The sequence below is a fragment of the Microtus oregoni genome, unplaced genomic scaffold (assembly GCF_018167655.1).
Source record: "Microtus oregoni isolate MIOR12 unplaced genomic scaffold, Mior012 000091F_ref0000469, whole genome shotgun sequence".
NCBI classification, from domain to species: domain Eukaryota; kingdom Metazoa; phylum Chordata; class Mammalia; order Rodentia; family Cricetidae; genus Microtus; species Microtus oregoni.
Genome location: NW_024544600.1, coordinates 2,371,475 through 2,391,429, shown reverse-complemented (window position 1 = coordinate 2,391,429; position 19,955 = coordinate 2,371,475). Strand labels below are relative to the sequence as shown.

Here is a 19,955-nt window from a genome sequence, read left to right as displayed (position 1 = left end):
GACCATTCTCTTTCCATTGGGTGGCCTTAGACCGCCTCTCTAAAATCAGCTGACCTTAGGTATTTGTGCTTATTTCTAGACTCTCAGTTTCATGAATCAGTTTTCAATTCTGCTTTTGGTTGAGGTGTCAATCACAGTTATCAATTATTTGCACCTGGCATCTCAGGTGAACGTTAGGAACAGGCAGAGATGAGACTGCAGCCTTGCTGGAGAAGAGATGGGACCTGGGGTGTAGGGCGCCTCTTATCCTTTACTGTTTGGAATGTTCTGTGCTCTTCCTTATGTTATGGTGTTTCAGGGGCAGGGTTCATCTCCTCAAATACTTTCATGCTTTCATTATGCATACCAAATGTCAGCATGACTAAGTTTTCAAATTTCATTTTGCACCATTTTTGACTTGTCAAGTTTATTTTGGTAAAAAAATTAATTAGTTTTTACAGTGTTTTCCACATGCTTGGCAAGTGTTGAACCCCTGAACTATAACTGTTCAAAAGTTTTGAGTTCAAGGGTTGCTTTGAATTTATCCTATACCTCCAGCAGGTCTTGAACTTGAGATCTTTCTGCCCAGTCTCCCAAGTAGCTAGAATTAGCTATTAAACTAGCAACTGGGCTACCAGATCTGACTGCCTTCTTCTTTTTATTGTCTCAGTTATTGGTTTCTCAACATATTGCTGGTCCTCTGCCAGCACACTAACTGTAGGCTCTAAACATGATGGGTAGAAAAGATGGGCTGGGAAGATCTGGGCTTTCTTTTGTTTATCACGCTTGGCGTCAGTACAGATAACGTGGCATTTATTTCTCCTCGTAGGTTTGCTAGAACTTGCCCATAAAACATCCGAACCTCCTGTTATGAGCAGCATTCTGCCTAGCCTGAACATGCTCGTAACTAAATCCTCATCTACACTTACGCCTGGAGTGGAAGAGCAATTTTAAAAACACAAGAGAAACACATCAACACCTAACCAACAATAGATACAATAGACATCTTTTCTCTTTCCTTCCTTCCTTTCTTCCCTTCTTCCCCCTCTCTCCCTCCTGCCCTCCTTCCTTCTGCTCCTCCTCCTCCTCCTCCTCCTCCTCCTCCTTCTTCACATGTGCTTTGGATCTTTAAAGAAATACAAGTGAAATAGAGCACTGTCCATGGCTGTGATATCCCCTTTGTGTCTTCTCCTTTTAGTTCATTTCTATTCTCGGATGCAACCTCTTCTGTGATTTCATTGTGTGTCATTCTTGCCACCGTTACTTATCTAAACCTGGAGATAGTCTGTACTACTCACGAGGCATGGAAACAGATGTTGCTTTCAAGAGCTCTGCATTTGGGGCCTGGGGAGTTGGCCCAGGTGGTAAAGGGCTTGCTGTGAGAGCATGCAAGCCTGAGCTTGACTATCAGGACTTACATAAAAGGCATGGTGACGGCACTTGAAATCCTAGTGCTGGGGAGGCAGGTACAGGGGAATCTGTGAGGGGGCCGGCTGCTGCACTGCAGCCCACACTAGGAGACTGTCTCAAAACAACAAGGGGAATAGGTCCTGAGTCCTGAGAAATGATTCTTGAAGTTGACCTCTGGTCCTTATAAGCACCTGCATGTATGTGCACACGCACCTGTATACACACACACACACACACACACACCCCCCACATACATGCATGCACACGTGCACAAGAATTGTACATTTTATACCTGGGATCTGTTTAATTGTGTTAATGATCTATGCTACAAAATAAATTTCAAAATGCAATGGTGCATAACAACAAACATGTAGTATCTTGGCATCTCTGTGGGGACAGAAACATAGCTGTGGCTTAGCCAGGTACCTCTAGCTTGGTATCTGGGTCAAGGAAGGGTACGAACCTAATATGTGAGTATGTATCTTCCCCAGCAATCTCCCGATGCTCTGAAATTCTATTCTGGGCAGTCCTGTGCATCTGTGACAGGCTGTCTGTGCAACTATCCCTCTGACACATTTCCTAACTGGGATCTCTGCTTGAATCGGGGTTAAATTCTCATTAGTATCGGATGAAATAAGACGCTAAGAGCAATGAGACAGGTCTGGGCAAACTGCCATTGGATTTCATCTATTCTGCGCATTGTTTTCCTAAGGCATTAGGAGAGGTCTTTCAACTGTCCCAAAGAGTCAAGAATCATTTCCGCCAAGTTTAAGTTATCAGCATAATCTAGCAAAAATAAACAGTTGCATGGTTTGAAAAGTCTTGGTCTGATTGGTGGTATGTTTTCTCTTTTCTAGCCACTCACAAAGAGTCCTTTGAACAAGCCAGGCTAGGATTTTTTTTCTGCGAGAAGATCAAGCTTAGAGGTATATAACCTGCAGGAACTTGAACACCTGGCGTGCTCTTTGCCTGTCTCAACATACCGAGCATCTCTTGTTTTCTAAGATTCCCCAAAGACAAGTGTGTGACATGTCCAGCCTTTAACTGCTCTGGATCTAGCATGCACACCGCACAGTGACATGGACACAGACCCCAGTGTCTGCGAGTGGTTTTGTCTTTGGGACACAGCCTTTCCCCATCATCCGAAAAGACACAAGTCAAGTACGCATGTTTCCAGTATAACACAGACATTCCTTGTGCTCTTTTCTTTCAGGAGTGGTCAGTCCTATCTCAGCTTCCACTGTTTACCAAGAACGCCAGACTCCTATTATAAGTCTATATCTGTTTTTCAGGTGTTGATGTGTTTAGAGTTTGTGGATCATGAGTTCAAAGAGAGCTGGCTACAGATGCAGCAACAAATTGCAATACCACCTAAAGGTGCTTACCGCATAGCAAATCTCATGTTGTTTTTTTCTATCCAATATCAGCTGGAGCATTAAAATCCAGCAGAATTAAAATCTTCTACCACCTCTTTTTCTCTCTCTGTCTGTGTGGTGTGTTTATGTCTGTGTCTGTCTGTCTCTCTGTCTTTCCCATTTTCCCATTTCAGTTCAAAAGGAAACATTTCAATTTTCCATTTTTCTGCTGCTATAAGGGTAACCCATTCTTGATGTGTGTATATGTTTTCAGTTCATGTGACATGCATGTAAACACACACATTTGTGCTTTTCTCATAGTGTTAGCCCAGGCTAGCCTGGAACTCACTGTGTAGCTCAGGCTGGTTGGAACTTGAGATTCCCCCAGCCTCTGCTTCTCAAATGCTGGGATTACAGGTATGTGCCACCATGCCTGGCCACATATTATTTTTTTAATACACAGGTAACATTGAGTAGGATTCTTAGGACATAATAATCATTTTTACCATTAAATCTTAACTGAAATCTTATTTGTTCATTTACTTACTTATTTGTGTGTGGGAAGACTGTCTCATGGGGGATTGATTTTGAGTCTTAATGGATTGTTTGCTTCATATGTTTAGTATATTTATGCTCTGTTTTATTTATTACTATTAAGTTGGAGAGCTTAGGAAGAACTGGGTTAATTGTGCTGAGAATCAGCCTCAAGGGTTCGACATCACTGAAATTTGTTCCTTTTTGTCTGAGTCTTTGTTGTAAGCAAGAATCTGGCTTAAGATAAAGCGCTGGATTCCCATTTTCTGCTGTCTCAGATGAGGAATGCTTTTTTTTTTTTTTTTTTTTTTTTAGAAGGGTCTGCCGGTTTTCTGGCCAAGTCAGGTTACAACCACCATGAGCACTGTGATAATAGAAGACAGACAAGAATGCTTGGCCTGCTTATCAAGTTATTTATACAACCCAGGCCTTCCAGTTTATGCCTCTCATGGGGAGGAAGCATCCGGTAGGTAACTCCATTCCTGTGTTATAAACTGAGGTTTCTCAAAGGAATTCTGGAGAGGGGAAGACATCCCTGTGTCCATTTTGAGGTTGGGTAAGGTCCACTGTCTAGGGTCCACTGTTCTGGAAATGGACACAGTTTGAGTCATTTTAAAAAAAATCTTTCTATAAGCTACTGACAGTATAGTTGTTGAGGAGGGAAGGATGGGTGACTGAAAATTACAGATTTTATGCACGGGCCTGACAGAAGCCAAAGGACAAAGGACTGCTAGGGCCAGTTGAGATGAGAGAATGGCAAGCTCAGGTACCGAAGAGTAATGGCCCAGTGCCAAGATGCTCAAGAAATTTAAAGAGTTCAAGAAAAAGGATCTAAGTTCAAGACCAATATTCCCTACAAGATTTGCCTGTGTTTGCATCAATGTCAGACATATAGAAAAATCCTATTTTGCTGGGTGGTAGTGGTGTACGCCTTTAATCCCATCACTCAGGATGCAGAGGCAGGTGGATCTCTGTGAGTTTGAGGACAGTCTGGTCTACAGAGTGAATTCCTGGAAAGGCACCAAAGCTACACAGAGAAACCCTGTATCAAAAAAATTCCTATTTTATTCCACTTAATTTAATGTTCTATGTATGAATTTCTCAAGGAACAAATAAAAAAGTATTAAAGGGAAGAGAATTCAGAGATGATCTTTTATGTTTGATTTAAATGATAAGAACACTAATTTAACTGTGATATAATCTCTAATATGCTATATTTAAGGAGGAAAAATATGATGTACATGTGAGTTATAAGAAACAAGTGATATCCTGATGAATGGAGGCACAAGCATATGCATACATACATGTATACTTACACACATATACATACATATATGCATGCACATATACACATACAGTCATACATGTATACATGCACAGCCTAGGAAACACTGTGATGACAATTCTACTTTATCATTATAATGATAGTTCTACCTCACTGAGAATTCCCAATTTTAAAGACCTTAGAAGATAAGAGAAAGTTGAATAAAACCCCAATTATAATGCACTAAGAAATACCATGAAGAGATAGTAAAGCTATACCAAAAGATAAATTCTACCATGGCTATTCGCCGCACAGCTGTGTTAGCGAAGCCTTACCACAAGTGGGGAGCCACAGTTAGATGCCATTCCAGACTGGGAATTTACCTTACAAAAGATCAAAACTCAATTATGTGAAGTCACGTTAAGAAAAGACTGCATGGAAACCGGAAAAACTGACAGAGATTTTGACTGGATATATAAACATGTGTAACCTAAGTGAAGGTGTCGCTGAAGCATGGGAACTCACGACTTCAGAGAAGTGCTGGGTGCGAAGGTCTGCCAGTGCCCAGCTCAACGGAGGCATGCAAGAGGGGTTTTAGTCCCAGGACCGGGTTCCCATGCTTCCCTGGGGAGACACTGTGCAGTAAACATACCAAACGCCCCCAACACTTTGCTCTTTTGACTTGTTGTGCTGATTCCTTGGCCATCGGATGGGTAGGCAGTTCCTATAAGCTAAGGCTACTGTAAATTAATAAACAGATGCCCTTGCTTTATGGGCTTCTGCTCCAGGCGCTGGCTTCATCCTTGGCATGTAAACAACACTGTGCCTGTGAGTTTGCAAGGCTAAAGGCCAAATCCTTTCTAAGTTGATCAGAACCGTGAATTCTGCCCCAAATGTCCTCTGAAGGTAGCATTCTTTAAAGTGAACACTCTAGACCGTGGTGATGTTTATGTTCTCCTTAAAGCACGGTTGAATGCTGTGCACTTCAGAGGAAGAGCTGGCTAGCAATACATCAATCTAGTAATGATAGACCAGGACAGAATGTTTAGGGAGCTTGAGGAATCCTAGGCATGGAAAGAATCCTCACGAGCCTTCCTGACAAGCAGTGGCCAGATTCAGTGTTTGAATGTCTCCTGGCTGAAAACTCAGGCCTGCAGATGGTCTGGTGTGTGTAACCCTGGCGAGGCCCATTTATTTATTTTTGGGTTTTTGAGACAGGGTCTTAGCCTTTGGATCTGATTCTGGTGAAAACTTGCTGTGTAGACTAGGCTGGCCTTGAGTTTGTCGTGGTCCTTCTGCCACTGCCTCCTGAGGATTCATGCGTTGCCATCATGCCTGCCTATGCACCAGCTTTAGGGCACCATGAATGTTTTTGGTCTCTTGCCAGGAAACCTGTATAGAATGCCCATACAAAGAGAACTCATGTGCGCATCTTTCTTCCTCGGTTCACCTGCTTGTTTCCCGCTGTGGAAGGAGGGAAAGGCTGGGTCGTGGACTTCCAAACCAGAAACCCACACCATCTCATCATCCCTTTTCTGGTTTGTGAGAAATGGCATAGTCTAAACACTTTACACTTACTCTGGAAGCGTCTCTCAGTGTCACCCTGTCCCAGCCACATGTTGATTCCTGTGTTCAGTGTAGACAAGTTTCTCTTTCTTTTTCCCTTTGTTTGGTTGCCACATATTACTGTCTTTTATGTGGGTGACTTAAATGCTAACTCTTCCCCAAAGGGTTCATATGTTTGAACACTCGGTCGCCAGAGGGTGGTGCTGTTTGAGAAGGCTGGGGAACCCTTAGCACCCCACTGGAGGAAGTGGTGGGAGAAGAAGGCGGGCTTTGAGGCTTTATAGCCGGATCTGACTTCCTGTTCACTTTCTTCTTCCTAAATATAGGTTCAATGTGACCAGCCAACCTTCTGCTCCTACGCCTTACCAGATTACTGCTGTGTTTTCTCTGCTATGATGGGCCATTTCCTTTTGAACCTGTAAACTAGAATAAGTCCCTTTTCCTTTAGGTTGCTCTTGTTGGGGTATTTTGTCACATTGACTGAGGAGTAACAAGAAAGCTATGTAATTGTGATATAAGTTCGTGATTCTCACTCCTGGTCTGCACATTCCTTTTCCTGTTTCTATTCTTCTGGACAATGATGGTGCACATCTTGATGGTCCTGCTCATGTGGCTAACCCTGGTGTCTGTCACAGTACTTATACAGTAAATGCCTAAATCTTGTTGAAATAAATGATCATTTTAACATCCAGAAAGAAATCTTTGTTTTCAGTCTCCATCTTTGAAGTCCCAATTTAAAAAAGGAAGTCAAAATGTATGAGCAATTAGGTAATTTGTAATTATTGGTAATTTCATAGACACAGCTATCCAGGGATTTCATTGCCCCTGGTGGATTGGGATTTTTCAACTTCAGTTAACAATCAAGACAGTGCCCTGTAGACATGACCACAGTCCTAGCAAGTGGAGGAAATTCCTCAACTGGGGTTCTTTCTTTCCAGGTTTGCAAGTTAAAACCAAAATAATCCATCACACAATTCTAATACATTCTTAAATATGTCTTACATGTACCAGACATAATTGCCACTGCTGATGGACAACTCTAATTGTCCTCCTTGTAACAGCGGGCAAGAGCTGTTTCTACTTGCATTAGAACTAAATAATAAAGGTGCCCTTTTATTACAAATCAATCATCTGAATGTAGCTAGATAAGTGTCTGTGGCTAGGTAAGTCACTCTTCCCAACTATGTCATGAAAGTAATCATCTATTCTCTGCCCATTTTGTGGGCTAACTATGAGATGGGAAGGTGTGTGTGTGTGTGTGTGTGTGTGTGTGTGTGTGTGTGTGTCTACTTGTATACATGTCAAGGTATAGATGTTCAATAGGCTTTCTTCTTTCTCCATGCAAGGATCATTTGCAATTGATCATCACAAATGATCCTTTAAAAAAAATGTGACTGTAAGTCCTGGAAAGTAAATGCCAGACAAAAAGTGATACCACAGAAGAGGCTGGACGACATCAGGAATTTACCGGGAGGCACTAAGGGAGGCTTCTGCAGAGCTGGGAAGACAATTCAAAGCAGCCAGCAAAAGAAGACAGCAAGACAGAATGAGTACATTAGAAAAGCCATGGTCACAGAGTAAGGGAAGCAAGCGTACCTCTGCAAGATACGTGGGGAAATTCTCAAAAGTGTTTGTATTTTCCATTACAGGGAGGACACGTGATCACTCCTGGCAACACTGCTCTATTCCCGAGAGAACATTGAGCACCAAAGACACTCCACTGGGAGCTTGTCTTCTTGGCAGAACTGGCCTTTGGGCAAAGAAAAGCCCATACCTCGACTACTGACAGAGATACAGAGTATCCGTAAATGTATAAAAACAGGATTGTCTTATCTTGCCAAGACAGGGTAGGATAGTTCTAAAACGTTCCTTGCCTTTGAAAATGGTATGTCAGTTATGTTAGGCCTTAGCCAAAGTTGGTTGCCTCAACATTGCAAACGAGACTTTGGGTGACTGCCCAGGTAGTCAGTTGTCTCTGTCATTTGTTGCACATTTTGGAAGTTTCTCGTTTGTACTTCCTGGTTGTTCAAGTAATATTACTTCCCTTCTCAGATCTTTGATGGAGTTGAAGATTAGATAATTGTAGTTACCCTCTACATTATTTAGACTCCTTGAAATAGAATGCTTAGTGAAACTTTTGTTATATGTTTCTTGCTTAATATTGTTTGTTGTTTGTAATTTTATATTTGGTATCTGCTCCTACTGTATATAGTTGTATTGGGTTGGGTTCGATCTTGTTTAGACAAAGGGGGAGATGATGGGGAACTTCAGCCAATCATATTCTGGTTAGGGTGTGTCCCCCTGGGGCCACACAAAACAGATAAAAACATCCAGATGTGCTTGCTTCTTCCTCTTTGCCCTCTGCGTTCCTGGATCGCTGGAACCCTGGTTTGTAAGTTTTTTTTTTCTTCTGTTTATTAAAGCCGAATATTATTTTAAGTTGGTCTGGTTAATTACAACTTCCGATCGACCATGCCCCTCATGCTACAGTGTTACTACATCCACAAAAGAGCCTAGCCAGACAGAGCAGGTGGACTAAAGCAGCAGGATACACTAGAAGGAAGCGATATTAACAGATACAGTGATGGTTTATTGTCATTTCCCAGTTCTGAGATCATACTGTGATGAACACACAGGACTTTAGCTGTTGCTGCACACAGGACTTTAACTGTTGCTGATCTGAAAAAACCATGGTCCAGAAAATTACAGTTTTAACCTGTAGAGAAGTAGAGCGTGTGTTCTGCCTGCCTGTCTGTGTTTTTTTTTTCTTTATCTTCCCTTTATCTTTTCTTTCTGTTCAAGGGAGGAATTAAGATGTGTTGCTCTTGGACCTGACTTAATCGAGACAGTAAAAGTTTTCCTTAGGCCTGTCAATCACCTTAAATGAGCATAATAATTAATTTCCAATCCAAGGAAAGATCACGAAGAGAACACAGACGGGATGCTATGGCTGGAGTGAAGCATAGAAATGAGCTCCAAGGTCTTCCAACCATCTCCTCATCCTCTGGAAAGGAACATCTTTTTCTTTCAATAACTCTCTTCTCGCTGACTTTAATTTTGGAGGGCTTCAACTTTGGAGGTTCTGCAAAACCACGTTGTTTGGTGCCCACCAATTTTGCTACAGACAACACCCATGATATGTGATGATGGCAGGTCCTGATGATAGCAGCTGCCTGAGATGCTTTGCAGAAACCTGGAGCGAGGATTTATCTAACGCACTGGGGTGGAAACCATTGATAGTTCAACCGAGACTGTGGATATTTCCAGTGAATGACTTCTTTGAGGTCGAAGTGTGGAAAATCACACTAGCAGGCTACCTTTTCACCTGTGTTCCGGACAAGCCATGACATTGGACTGTGCATGTACAAATTATGGATTGGTTCACTTTGCACCCACCTACTATGCCCATGCTACAGATCACTCTGTTTCTCTGTCACATCAGCATCCCCTGGACTGTATCCCTAAGAAGGCAGATTTGGGGCATGCTTCCTATATCTTTGTTTGATTGCTTTGTGAGTTAACCCCTCCTCTTCTGCAGAGTTCCTCTTTGAGTGGAAGGTGTGTTGTGTGATGTGTGGTGCTGATTTAAAACTGCAGCAGTTTCCTCCTTGTTATACCTGGGAAATACGTTGACTCAAGAAAACTCAACCTAGCTGAGCAGTGGTGCATGCACACTTTTAATCCCAGCACTTGGGAGGCAGAAGCAGGTGGAGCTCTGTGAGTTTGAGGTCAACTTGGTCCACAGAGCTGGATCTAGGACAGCCAAGGCTACATAGAGGAACCCTATCTTGAACAACAAACAAACAAACAAACAGGAAAACAAATCAGAAAACTCAATGTTTTAGAATTCATATGTGCATATTATTTATTTTGATCCACCAACCATTCCCTCTCCAGATTCTTCCAGATTCCATCACTGTATCTCCCTCCCAACTCATGTCTTCTTTTTGGTGCAATGATGAATCCAATTAGTACTGTCCATATGCACATGGGTCTAGGGCAGTGGTTCTCAACCCTCCCAATGCTGTGATGCTTTAGTACAGTTCCTCATGTTGTGGGGACCTCCATACATAAAATTATTTCATTACAACTTCATAACTGTAATTTTGCTGCTGTTACGAATCCTAATGCAAGTATTGACATGTAGGATATCTATTACACAACCTTAAAGGGCCTCACAACCCATAGGTTGAGAACCAGTGATACAGGGTTTATCCAGTAGAGAATGAGACATTTCACTTAAAAAGTCTCAAAAGAACCTTTAAATTCCTTACCCCGACAACCTTCAACTATCAAAGCTCCTCAGGTAGGGACGGGGCATTTTACCTCTCCTCGTATATGCTGGAATTAGTTTGATTTTTATGCAGGTCTTTGGTAGGCAATCACAGTTCCTGTGGATTCATGAGTGCATCATGTCCAAAAGGCATTAATTATTTCACAACGATCTTTCCCAATCCTCCAAAGCTAGTAAAGAAGAAACCTACAGTGGAAACTATAAAACACCAAAGAGAATTTAAATATGCTACGAGATGGAAAGGGCTTCCACGATCATGGATTGGTAGGGTTAATGTTGTAGAAATGACCACAGCACCTAAAGCAGTCTATAGATGCAATGCAAGTGTCCACAAAAAAATTCATGGCAATTCTTCACACAAATTGAAAAAAAAAACAACTTAAAATTCATACCGAAGTACAAAAGACCCTGAGTAGCCCAAACAATCTCAGACAATGAAATCACCATTCAGGAACGGTCACCACTTCTGGTTTCAAGCTGTACCACACATTATAGTAATAAGGACATTCTGGTGTTATGTATTAAAGAGACACATTTATTAGTAGGGTAGAACTGAGGACCCAGATAGAAACCCATGATCCTAAAATTTCTGACTCATGATTTTTTTTTAAATAGTTCTTTGAGCTCATGAGTATATTTTTGGTGATTTTTCTGATTGTATTTCAATCACATTTCTCCCTTCCCTTTCGTTCCTTCAAACTTCCAAAATACCCCTCGACACTCTTCTTAAATTCATGCCTTCTTTTTTCACATATGGTTTTTGACAAAGATGCCAAGAGTGACATTGGATGAGAGATAGCATCTATAACAAATGGTACTTGGAAAGTAGATTCTTTTCTTCCACCTTCCCCACAAAAGAAAACACAACTCAATTCCAAACTCACTGATGTTTTATAGCATGCTCTTAGTTTAACATTCAATATATTTGATTATCGTGTCTTTTTTAGTACACATAGTTAAACACCGAGGCATATTTAAATGTTAGACTGATACTGCCTTACTGAAACCAATACAGCTTGGTCATGATTTGTGTATGTTACACCATATTTGACTCATGGATACCTTATTTGGAGACATACTAACTATGCATATCTATTCCTAAATATAAATTTCCATTCTTTCTATTTTACTGTATTTCCTCTACCTCATCTAACTGAGTCAGTTCTGAATTTATCTAGATTCTCCACCTCCCAGGAACACAACTTGGCTTTGCTTTATCTTCTTATACTTATTTTCTTTAAGAAAATTGCTATTTTATGTGTATGGGTACTTTGTGTGCATGCATGTCTGTGCACTACTTGTGTACCTGGTGCCCGAGAGGCCGGAAGAAGGTGTTGGATCTTCTGAAACTGGAGTTATAGACAGTTGTGAGCTGCCATGTGGAGGCTGGTCCTCAAGAAGAACAGCCAGTGCTTTTAACCACTGGACCAGCTCTCCAGCCCCTCCTCATTTTTATTACTTAGGACTTCTCATGCCTGTAGAAAACACTGCAGTGATTCGGAGCTGGTGTGCGGAGTAGCGATTTCTCAGTGGGTGCACTGGGAAACAACACTATGGGTTTTTCTCTGTACGCAATCTGTGGGGAAACTTCAGAAAGCTACATGTGGCCGAGTTACTGATTTATCTTCTATAAAGAAGAAAAATTATCAAGCAATTTTATAAAATTAATAATAGTCATTTATGTAATATTGAACTATTCCAGAGAATAAAAGTGAAGAAGTGTCTTTAGGTGCCACATAGTTATCAAAAGAGGAGTTAATTTTCAGTACATGTGCTGGCTAAACTTTCCGAGGAGAGAGTGTAGTTATTAAATAAATAATATACTAGGTATGCCAGAATGTTAACTGATAGAAAAATACAGAAGACATGAGAGCCCCTGGCATTTTTGGAAGAAAAAATTATTATTTTGTTACTTATATTTATTCAAAATTTATTATTCTGAGATGTATATTTAGTTTCTAAAATTTGTGGAGGAACCTCTGAGTTACTCAAAAATATAATTAGACTTGCATGCCAAGCAATGTCCTGACTTGCTCTAAAATGTTGTAAAAACAAAGTACCAAATGAAAATGTTGTCAACTTTTGAACCCAAACTGGATCCTTTCCCCTGTAAGTATCTTGGAACCAAGAATAGAATCTAGAGTCTATTGAGCCAAGGATTGAGGAGAAATGATTGGCAGATCAGGATCTCACCTGAACAATGGATTTAAAGCTAAAGGACCAAAGGGGATGATGCTGACTATGAGTAGGAGCATTATTCACCGAGTTTTTGTGAAGGGGGTGGAGTCCATCTTGGAGATGGAAGAGTCCTGTCCTTTAATCTTCAAGAGTTGATTTGCATCTGAGTTGGAAACAGGATGGGACACGATTATATGGTTGGGCAGGGATTTTACTGGGGTGGTGTATGACAATGAGATGGTAATGAGTCTGGGGGTGAGCAGTAGGTCAGCCCAGAGTCCCCTTGGCGTGAAACATGTTTTAACTGATGCATTTCTACATCTTGTTCGTCCCAGAACAGCCAAGATCCTGGATGTTGTCATGGCTGCATAAGAAGGTAAGGCGTCTAAAACAGAATTCTAGTTAACAAAAAGGATGCTTTCTCAGGGTTTGAAGGGTGCTGGCTTGGTAAAAAGTAGAAGTATCAGCAAAAGGACTGTACACTGAGGTGTCCTAGGACAAAACTATCAAGAGAATTTATATTCGTTTGGACAGGAGGAACTTGACATTTTTAGAAGCACTGCTAACTTGTGAAATGGCAGTGTCTGGAGAGCTGAGCATAAGTCAGGGGAAAGACATCCTTCCTCTGTTGTCTAGTTTGCTAAACAGACTGGCAGTATGTCATTGGAATATTATTCAGTAATTGTAACATTGGAATACTATTATCAGAAGAAACTAAAGACAAAGATGCTGGCAAGTATGTGGAGAAAGGAGAATCCTCACACAGTGGTGGGGATGGAAAGGGTATAGAAAGCTAATTGGACGCTTTTTCAAGCAATTTGAAAATGAAAAACAAAGATATGTTTGTGGTAGAGTACAGAGTCGTTTGGGCATATGCTTAGGAGGGTACAGGTGGGTCACATGGAAATTCTTACTTTATACCAGTTTCCATAATGGCTGTGCTGTGCTGAGGTGTGTTCTATATACTCCTGCTTTCTCTAAGGCTTTTATCATGAAGCCATGCTGGATTTTACCAAAGACTTTTTCGATGTTTCTTGAGATAATTCTGTGATTTGCTTTTCTAAGTCCATTTATGTGGTTTATTGTGTTTTGTGACTTGTGTGTATGTTGAATCCTTCCTGAGTCTCACAGATAAAGCCAACTTGGTCATGGTGGATAATCTCTTATGATGTATGTCTGTACCCTGCTTGCAAGTATTTTATTGAGTATTTTGGGGTCTATGTTCATCAGGGATATTGGCCTATAGTTTTCTTTTTCTGTTGTGTCTTTACCAGCTTTGGGTATTAGAGTGATATTGGCTTCACAGAAGGGGTTTGTAGCAGTGAGTTGATACACAGTGAGTCTTCCATTTCAGTGATGCAGGATGAGTAGTTCTAAGAGACCTGCTTTGCAGCATTATGACCTCCGTGTATGATACAGTGACAACATATTGCACATTTAAAATCTGATTGTGCATGTAGCTCTCATAGCAAATGACTTTGCCACAGAATAATAAAGACAGATACCATGAAATGAAACATGGTGCTTAATTTAAGAATTTGTGAAGGCTACATACATTTTAGAAGACGACTCCAAGTGACCAGGAAGAAGAAAGTAGCAGCACAAGGATGTGGAGTGTGCTGTAGAATGAAGCCTGATAATAAAGATGTGTGAAGGTGTGTCGGCTTTAAGGAACACACTCTCCTAAGTTACTTAGAGGAAGAGATGACAACAGTGGCCTAGGATTGAAGCTGAAGTGGGACCTCCACAGGAGACGCCATGAGATCTGAAATGCCAGAAAGAGAGTGGCAGTGAGACCTCTGCACTCACTTGCGGAAATGAATTTTTAAACAAGAATTTTAGGGTTAGCACAATTAAGAAGTGATTTTACATAAGTTGTGCAGATATTTGTCTCTTGGGGAATTGGTCAGCGGCAGCAGGGCTGGCCGCAGCTGGGCACACAGTAGCTGGCAGCAGGACTCACTGCAGCAGCTGATCACATAAGCTAGTTTAAAACAGGTGGTCTTACAGCAAGGGGTTTCATAGCAAGTTGATTGACAGCAGAGTAGGCAAGCAGGATGTGATCCAGCAGCTGGGGAGGCAGCACAACTGGCAGCAGCTGGCCTTGTAACATGCAGTTTCACAGCAAGCTGGTTGGCAGCGGGACTGATAGAAGCTACAGACTATTAATTTGGCCACAGCAGCTGGACTGGCAGTAGTTGGCAACACAGCTTGGTTTCCAGCAGGTGGTTCAGCAGCAGGTGGTCCTGCAGCAGCTAGGCTGACAGCAGGTCGAGCTGCAGAAGTTGGTTATCTGGATTCAGGCGTGGAGCGTGGTGTTCTGTTTACAGGAGAGTTTTCTAGACTACCAGGCCTTCCTTTTAGTTGGGTCTTTTTTATGCATCAGCTCACCTAGGTTTGGACCAATCATAGTTTTCCTTGTTCTTTATATTATTTTCCATTTTCAAAGTTTGTTTATCAAGGAAGAAGCTGTTCCTTAATAGGATTCTTTTTTTTTTTTTTAAAGTACTCAATTTGTTCTCTATTTGGGAATAACTCACAGGAACTTCTTCAGATGAGAGGAAGGAGCAACACCATTGCTTTCACCACAGCTCTGGCTTTTATGCTGTAATGTGCTTGCTCCTCTGGGAGCAGAGGGTTAGGAGAGTTTTGTTTCTGTAGCTTTCTTCCTTTGTTTGGACTTTGGTTAGGAAGCACCTGCCGAGAGCGATGAGATGATGCTATGCTCACATTAATTAGCCGAATGCAGTGCTCCATGTCTGTTCATCTACAAAAATAGGCATCTGTGTTGGTACCAGCTTTACCCCTGTGTCCCAGGTGTGTCAAATGCACTTGGAAAGATGGTGTTAGGAGGTTGTATATCTGTGCATTGGTTTCTCAACCTTGTATCCTACTACATTGGTCTACCTGTCAATATTTGTTCCTATACAAATGATTTATATCACTTTTGCTCTGTAGTATACTTTGAGGCCATGTATTTTGACACCTGTAGTAGTGTTTCTCCTATATAGGATTGCACTGCATATGTGTGGTCCTTTGTATTTCACATAAGGTTTTGTACTTTTGGGGGATTTGAGGATGAATATTACTGGAATTTTAAGGGAATAGAGCTCAGCCTATAAATAATTTTAAACAATATGATCATTTCCAAAATATTTATTTGCCAACCAGAAACACGGAAGGTTTCCACATCATTTGATATAGTCGTTAATTTTGTTTTTCAGTATCTTAAATTTATATCACTCTGGTCTTTCACATACTTGGTGAAGTTCATTTATAAGAACTTTGCGTTCAGTGTGTGTGTGTGTGTGTGTGTGTGTGTGTGTGTGTGTGTGTACGTGTGCGCATGCACGCATGTGCCAGCATACATATGAGCACATTATGGTATTGTCCTCTCAGCCAAACAACCACCATCTTAGAGCATTCAGCTGTGGCCCTTTGTAAGAAATCATCCCAGCTGGGCTGGTTACTGTTTACATCCCTCATAAAAAAGTGGGAGGGTTAGGAATACATACCTGAGTATCCATCAGTTTCCTACCACCATTTGTAAGCAACTCTGCTCTGTGGGTGGTCTTGGGGAGGGTCCAGAGAAGGGTAGAGATGGATCTTTAGCTATGCAGCTATGGAAAAGCTCTCATCCATACTAGGTAAAGACATTCCATCGTGGCCTTTTCAGGGAGACAAATCCATACACCTGTAACAAGCTCCTCATCTATGCTTTGTAAGGGAGCCCAATAAACTCATTGGCTCCTCAAAGTCAACTTTGGTGGAATTCTGCTTTGGTTTGTGAGTGGGACCTTAGAAGAAATAGATGCTGTTTATGTCTCCTGCTGGAAAGGGATTTTAATAACAGTGGGTGCTCAATAGAAAGAGAAAGAGAGAGAGGAACTTCATTATATTGCACAATAAAATGTCTTGGAGCATATGAATCTACTATCAAATGATTTATCAAAGTGCAGTGATGACAGACAATATGAAAAGAATAACAGTCCATAATTTATTGTTTCCATGCATTTTTGATAATTTTATTTAAAGTGTCTTTCTTTGCAGACAGATCTCCATACAGAAAGAAAAGGAGAGTGAGAGTGAGTGGACTTGCATTCCATCAAGGTGGCTGATAGGTTTCTGAAGTGGTCATAGCCTCAGAGGATGATGGGAGCTTCTGCCCACATGGAGAGACTGGTGTGACACAAGGACAGTTGTCTGGGCATTGTTCAGTTGGAAAGTTGAAGAGCAGTAGGCCGGGCAGCACCTGGACTCACAGCAGCAGGACTAGAGGGCCCAGGTGGTCTCATGCATTGGTTTACATCAGGTGGTCTAGCAGCAGGTGATTTCACAGCAGCAGGGCTGACAGCAGCAGATTTCACAACAGCTGGGTTGGCAGCAGGGTGTGCAGCAACAGCTGGTCACACAGGTTGGTTTACAGCAGATGGTCTTGCAGCAGGTGGTTTCACAGCAGCTGGGCTGGCAGCAGGGTGGACAGCAGCAGCTGATCACACAGGTTGGCTTACAACAGGTGGTCTTGCAGCATGTTGTTTTACAACAGCTTGGCTTGCAACAGAATGTACCACAGGTTGGCTTACAGCAGGTGGTCTTGCAGCAGGTGGTTTTGCAGCAGCTGGGCTGGCAGCAGGGCTGGCAGCAGCTGGTCACACATGCTGGCTTACAGCAGATGGTCTTGCAACAGGTGGTTTTGCAGCAGGTGGGTGTGCAGCAACAACTGGTTACACAGGTTGGCTTACAGCAGGTTGTCTTGCAGCAGGTGGTTTTGCAGCAGGTGGGTGTGCAGCAACAACTGGTTACACAGGTTGGCTTACAGCAGGTTGTCTCGCAGGAGGTGGTTTTACAGCAGCTGGGTGTGCAACAGCAGCATGTCACACAAGTTGGTTTACAGCAGGTGGTCCTGCAACAGGAAGGCTGGCAGCAAGAGGAACAGCAGGATTTGGACATGGTGTCAGATGTAGCTGGAGGGTTTCTGTTAAGAGGTGAGTTTTCTACAATATGGAGAGTTCTTGCATTCTGGACCTTTTATATGCCAGGTCTTCAAGGTTTGAACCAATCAGCAGGATTTTCTTTGATGTTGTTTACCGCATTTCCATATTCAGTACATGTTTCATAAGGAAGTGCTTCTCAATGCTATGCATCATTGGAAAGATTAATCTGATTTTTCTTCCAGAATAACTCATAGGAACGCATTCAATAAAGGGAAGGGTATAGTACAACCAGTCTCACTGTGTCCTTCATCATCATCTGCTCATGTGGTAGCCCCTGATGTCTTGGGATAATGAGAGTGTCTGTTTACATTTTTTTTCCTGTCTTTTGTAGGTAGACTTTTCTTTGGGCTTCCTGCTCACAAAAACAAAACAACAAGGAGACTTATTATTAATTATGTAATCTATACCTTAGATTAGGCTTGTTTATAACTATCTCTTATATGTTAAATTCACCCATTTCTATTAATCTAAGTGCTGTCACATGACTCATGTTTTTTTCTCTTTTCCTGCATGTCCTGCTTCCTCTGTGTCAAGCTGGCGACATTCCCTTTCTTCTTCCCTAGACATCTCTGTTCCCAGAAGTACTGCCCTACTTGTTCCTGCCTAGCTACTTGCCTTTCAGATCCTTATAATCCAACCACAGTGACACATCTTCATGCAGTGTAAGGAGTGTTCTGCAACAGTCCTTAGCTGATGAAGTACCTTTGTGATGATGTTGTTACAGTCACAGTGATGGGCTGCTTCAGTGTCTGTCCTTTACACACAAAATCCTCACTTCAGATTGGCTGAGATGTCTGTTTCTTTACCAGCTTCTCCGTCTGCGTGTCTCAAAGGCACCTGGCATAAAGATATCTGGCACAGTATATTCCCTATCAGAGTAGACTAGAGGACAGATGACGTGGAAGTGGCAATACATTAGAGTGAGAAGATATCAAAGTGTGTGTGTGTGTGTGTGTGTGTGTGTGTGTGTGTGTTCATGTCTAAACGTCCTAATTTGCCCTTTCCTGAGGGGCTCACCAGGAGGATCATGTTGAGAGTTGAATGATGAATACCATCATTCAAATGAAACAAACCTGAGCAAGCTGGGAATTGTTGACACAGTAGATTCAGTCAGTGCTCTTAGCTCAGACTTAGGTCATTTTTGTCTTTTTCCTTCTGCCTTATTGCTTTTCCTGTCTTTCTCATTTTCTTATCATTCTTTTTTCTCTTCCTCTATTGGTTTTCTTTGTGGTTAATGATGGATTTAAGGTATGTTGAAATGGTGCCTAATGATGCAAATGTATAAATTTATTTAAATCAAATCCTCTTAAGGCAGATATATATTTATATAGGGAATAAATGATGTTATCATGGAGAGAGTATTACAAAATGAACATCTTCATGTTGTTGTTAACAACTGAGAAATGAAGTTCCATACTTTTTTTAATGACACCCTCTCATTCTTCTTCAAGGGGAGATGGTATCTGCCTATCAACTTTTCTTGTCATTTGATGGTGCCACCTTTGGGTTCTTTGTCCTTTTGCAAATAAAAATTATAATTGGCATCTCAACTCAGCTTATGATTGAGGAATGCCTCACTGTAATAATCTTATTCTTTCTTTTTCTCATTGGCCTGTAATCTCCCCTGAATGAATTGGACACAATCTATATGTGGGTTTTTATTTTTCTAGAAAATAGTAGCTTGTTGACATTTGAGTAAATTAAAGTTAAAGATGTGTTAAAAATCTTATATGTCACTGTGGATAGTAGATAAGAACATTTTTTAGTGTGTTTGGTATGTGAGGTCCTTCTGTCTATGTCTTGCTTTTATTGGTTAATCAATAAAGAAACTGGCTTGGCCTGTTGATAGGGAAGAACTTAGGTAGGTGGGGAAAACTTAATGGCCTGCTGGGAGATAGGAGGCAGAGTCAGAGAGATGCCATGGAGCTGCCACAGTCAGACCTGCTAAAACTGTACTGGTAAGCCACTGCCACATGGTGATACATATACTAATGGAGATGGGTTTAACCAAGATGTAAAAGTTAGCAAATTATAAGTTAAAGCTAATGGTCCAGGCAGTGGTTTAATTAATACAGTTTCTGTCTGATTATTTCAGGTCTAAGCTAGCCAGGTAGCATGGATCAACAAGCAGTCAGCTCACCATAATAGGTGTTTAAATATGTAAATAATTGATTAATCAATTCTTTTTTGAAATGTTCATTCATTTGTGTATTTAGTCAGACTTCCTGCATAGCAATAGAATTCACATAAAATAAGCCATAATACAATCGTCTGACATTATTTTAAGCAAAAGAAAGAGAAAAATTTCAGGTTACAGAGCCCTCCATACCCTCTAATCACATCATAGAAAAGTAACTTCTTTTAAATTGGTCAAGGTGACA

At 41.4% G+C, this 19,955-nt stretch overlaps 1 protein-coding gene across 1 annotated transcript; it reads right to left on the bottom strand.

Annotated features, from left to right (window-relative positions):
- Positions 1–16,897: 16,897 nt before the first annotated feature.
- LOC121442347 (keratin-associated protein 9-1-like) lies at positions 16,898–17,530 on the bottom strand. Its single transcript, XM_041643848.1, has 2 exons — positions 17,459–17,530; positions 16,898–17,407 (listed from the first exon to the last, which is right to left on the bottom strand). The coding sequence occupies exons 1-2, from the start codon at positions 17,528–17,530 to the stop codon at positions 16,898–16,900; spliced, it is 582 nt and encodes a 193-aa protein (XP_041499782.1).
- Positions 17,531–19,955: the final 2,425 nt, after the last annotated feature.

What these genes read in the sequence shown, in the direction of transcription:
- LOC121442347 (XM_041643848.1), bottom strand. Translation starts at nt 17,530, where the DNA reads ATGTCCAAATCCTGCTGTTCCTCTTGCTGCCAGCCTTCCTGTTGCAGG. An exon ending in CCTGCTGTAAACCAACTTGT is followed by an intron (nt 17,408 to 17,458) that starts GTGACATGCTGC and finishes ACCTCCTGCGAG; the next exon opens with ACAACCTGCTGTAAGCCAAC.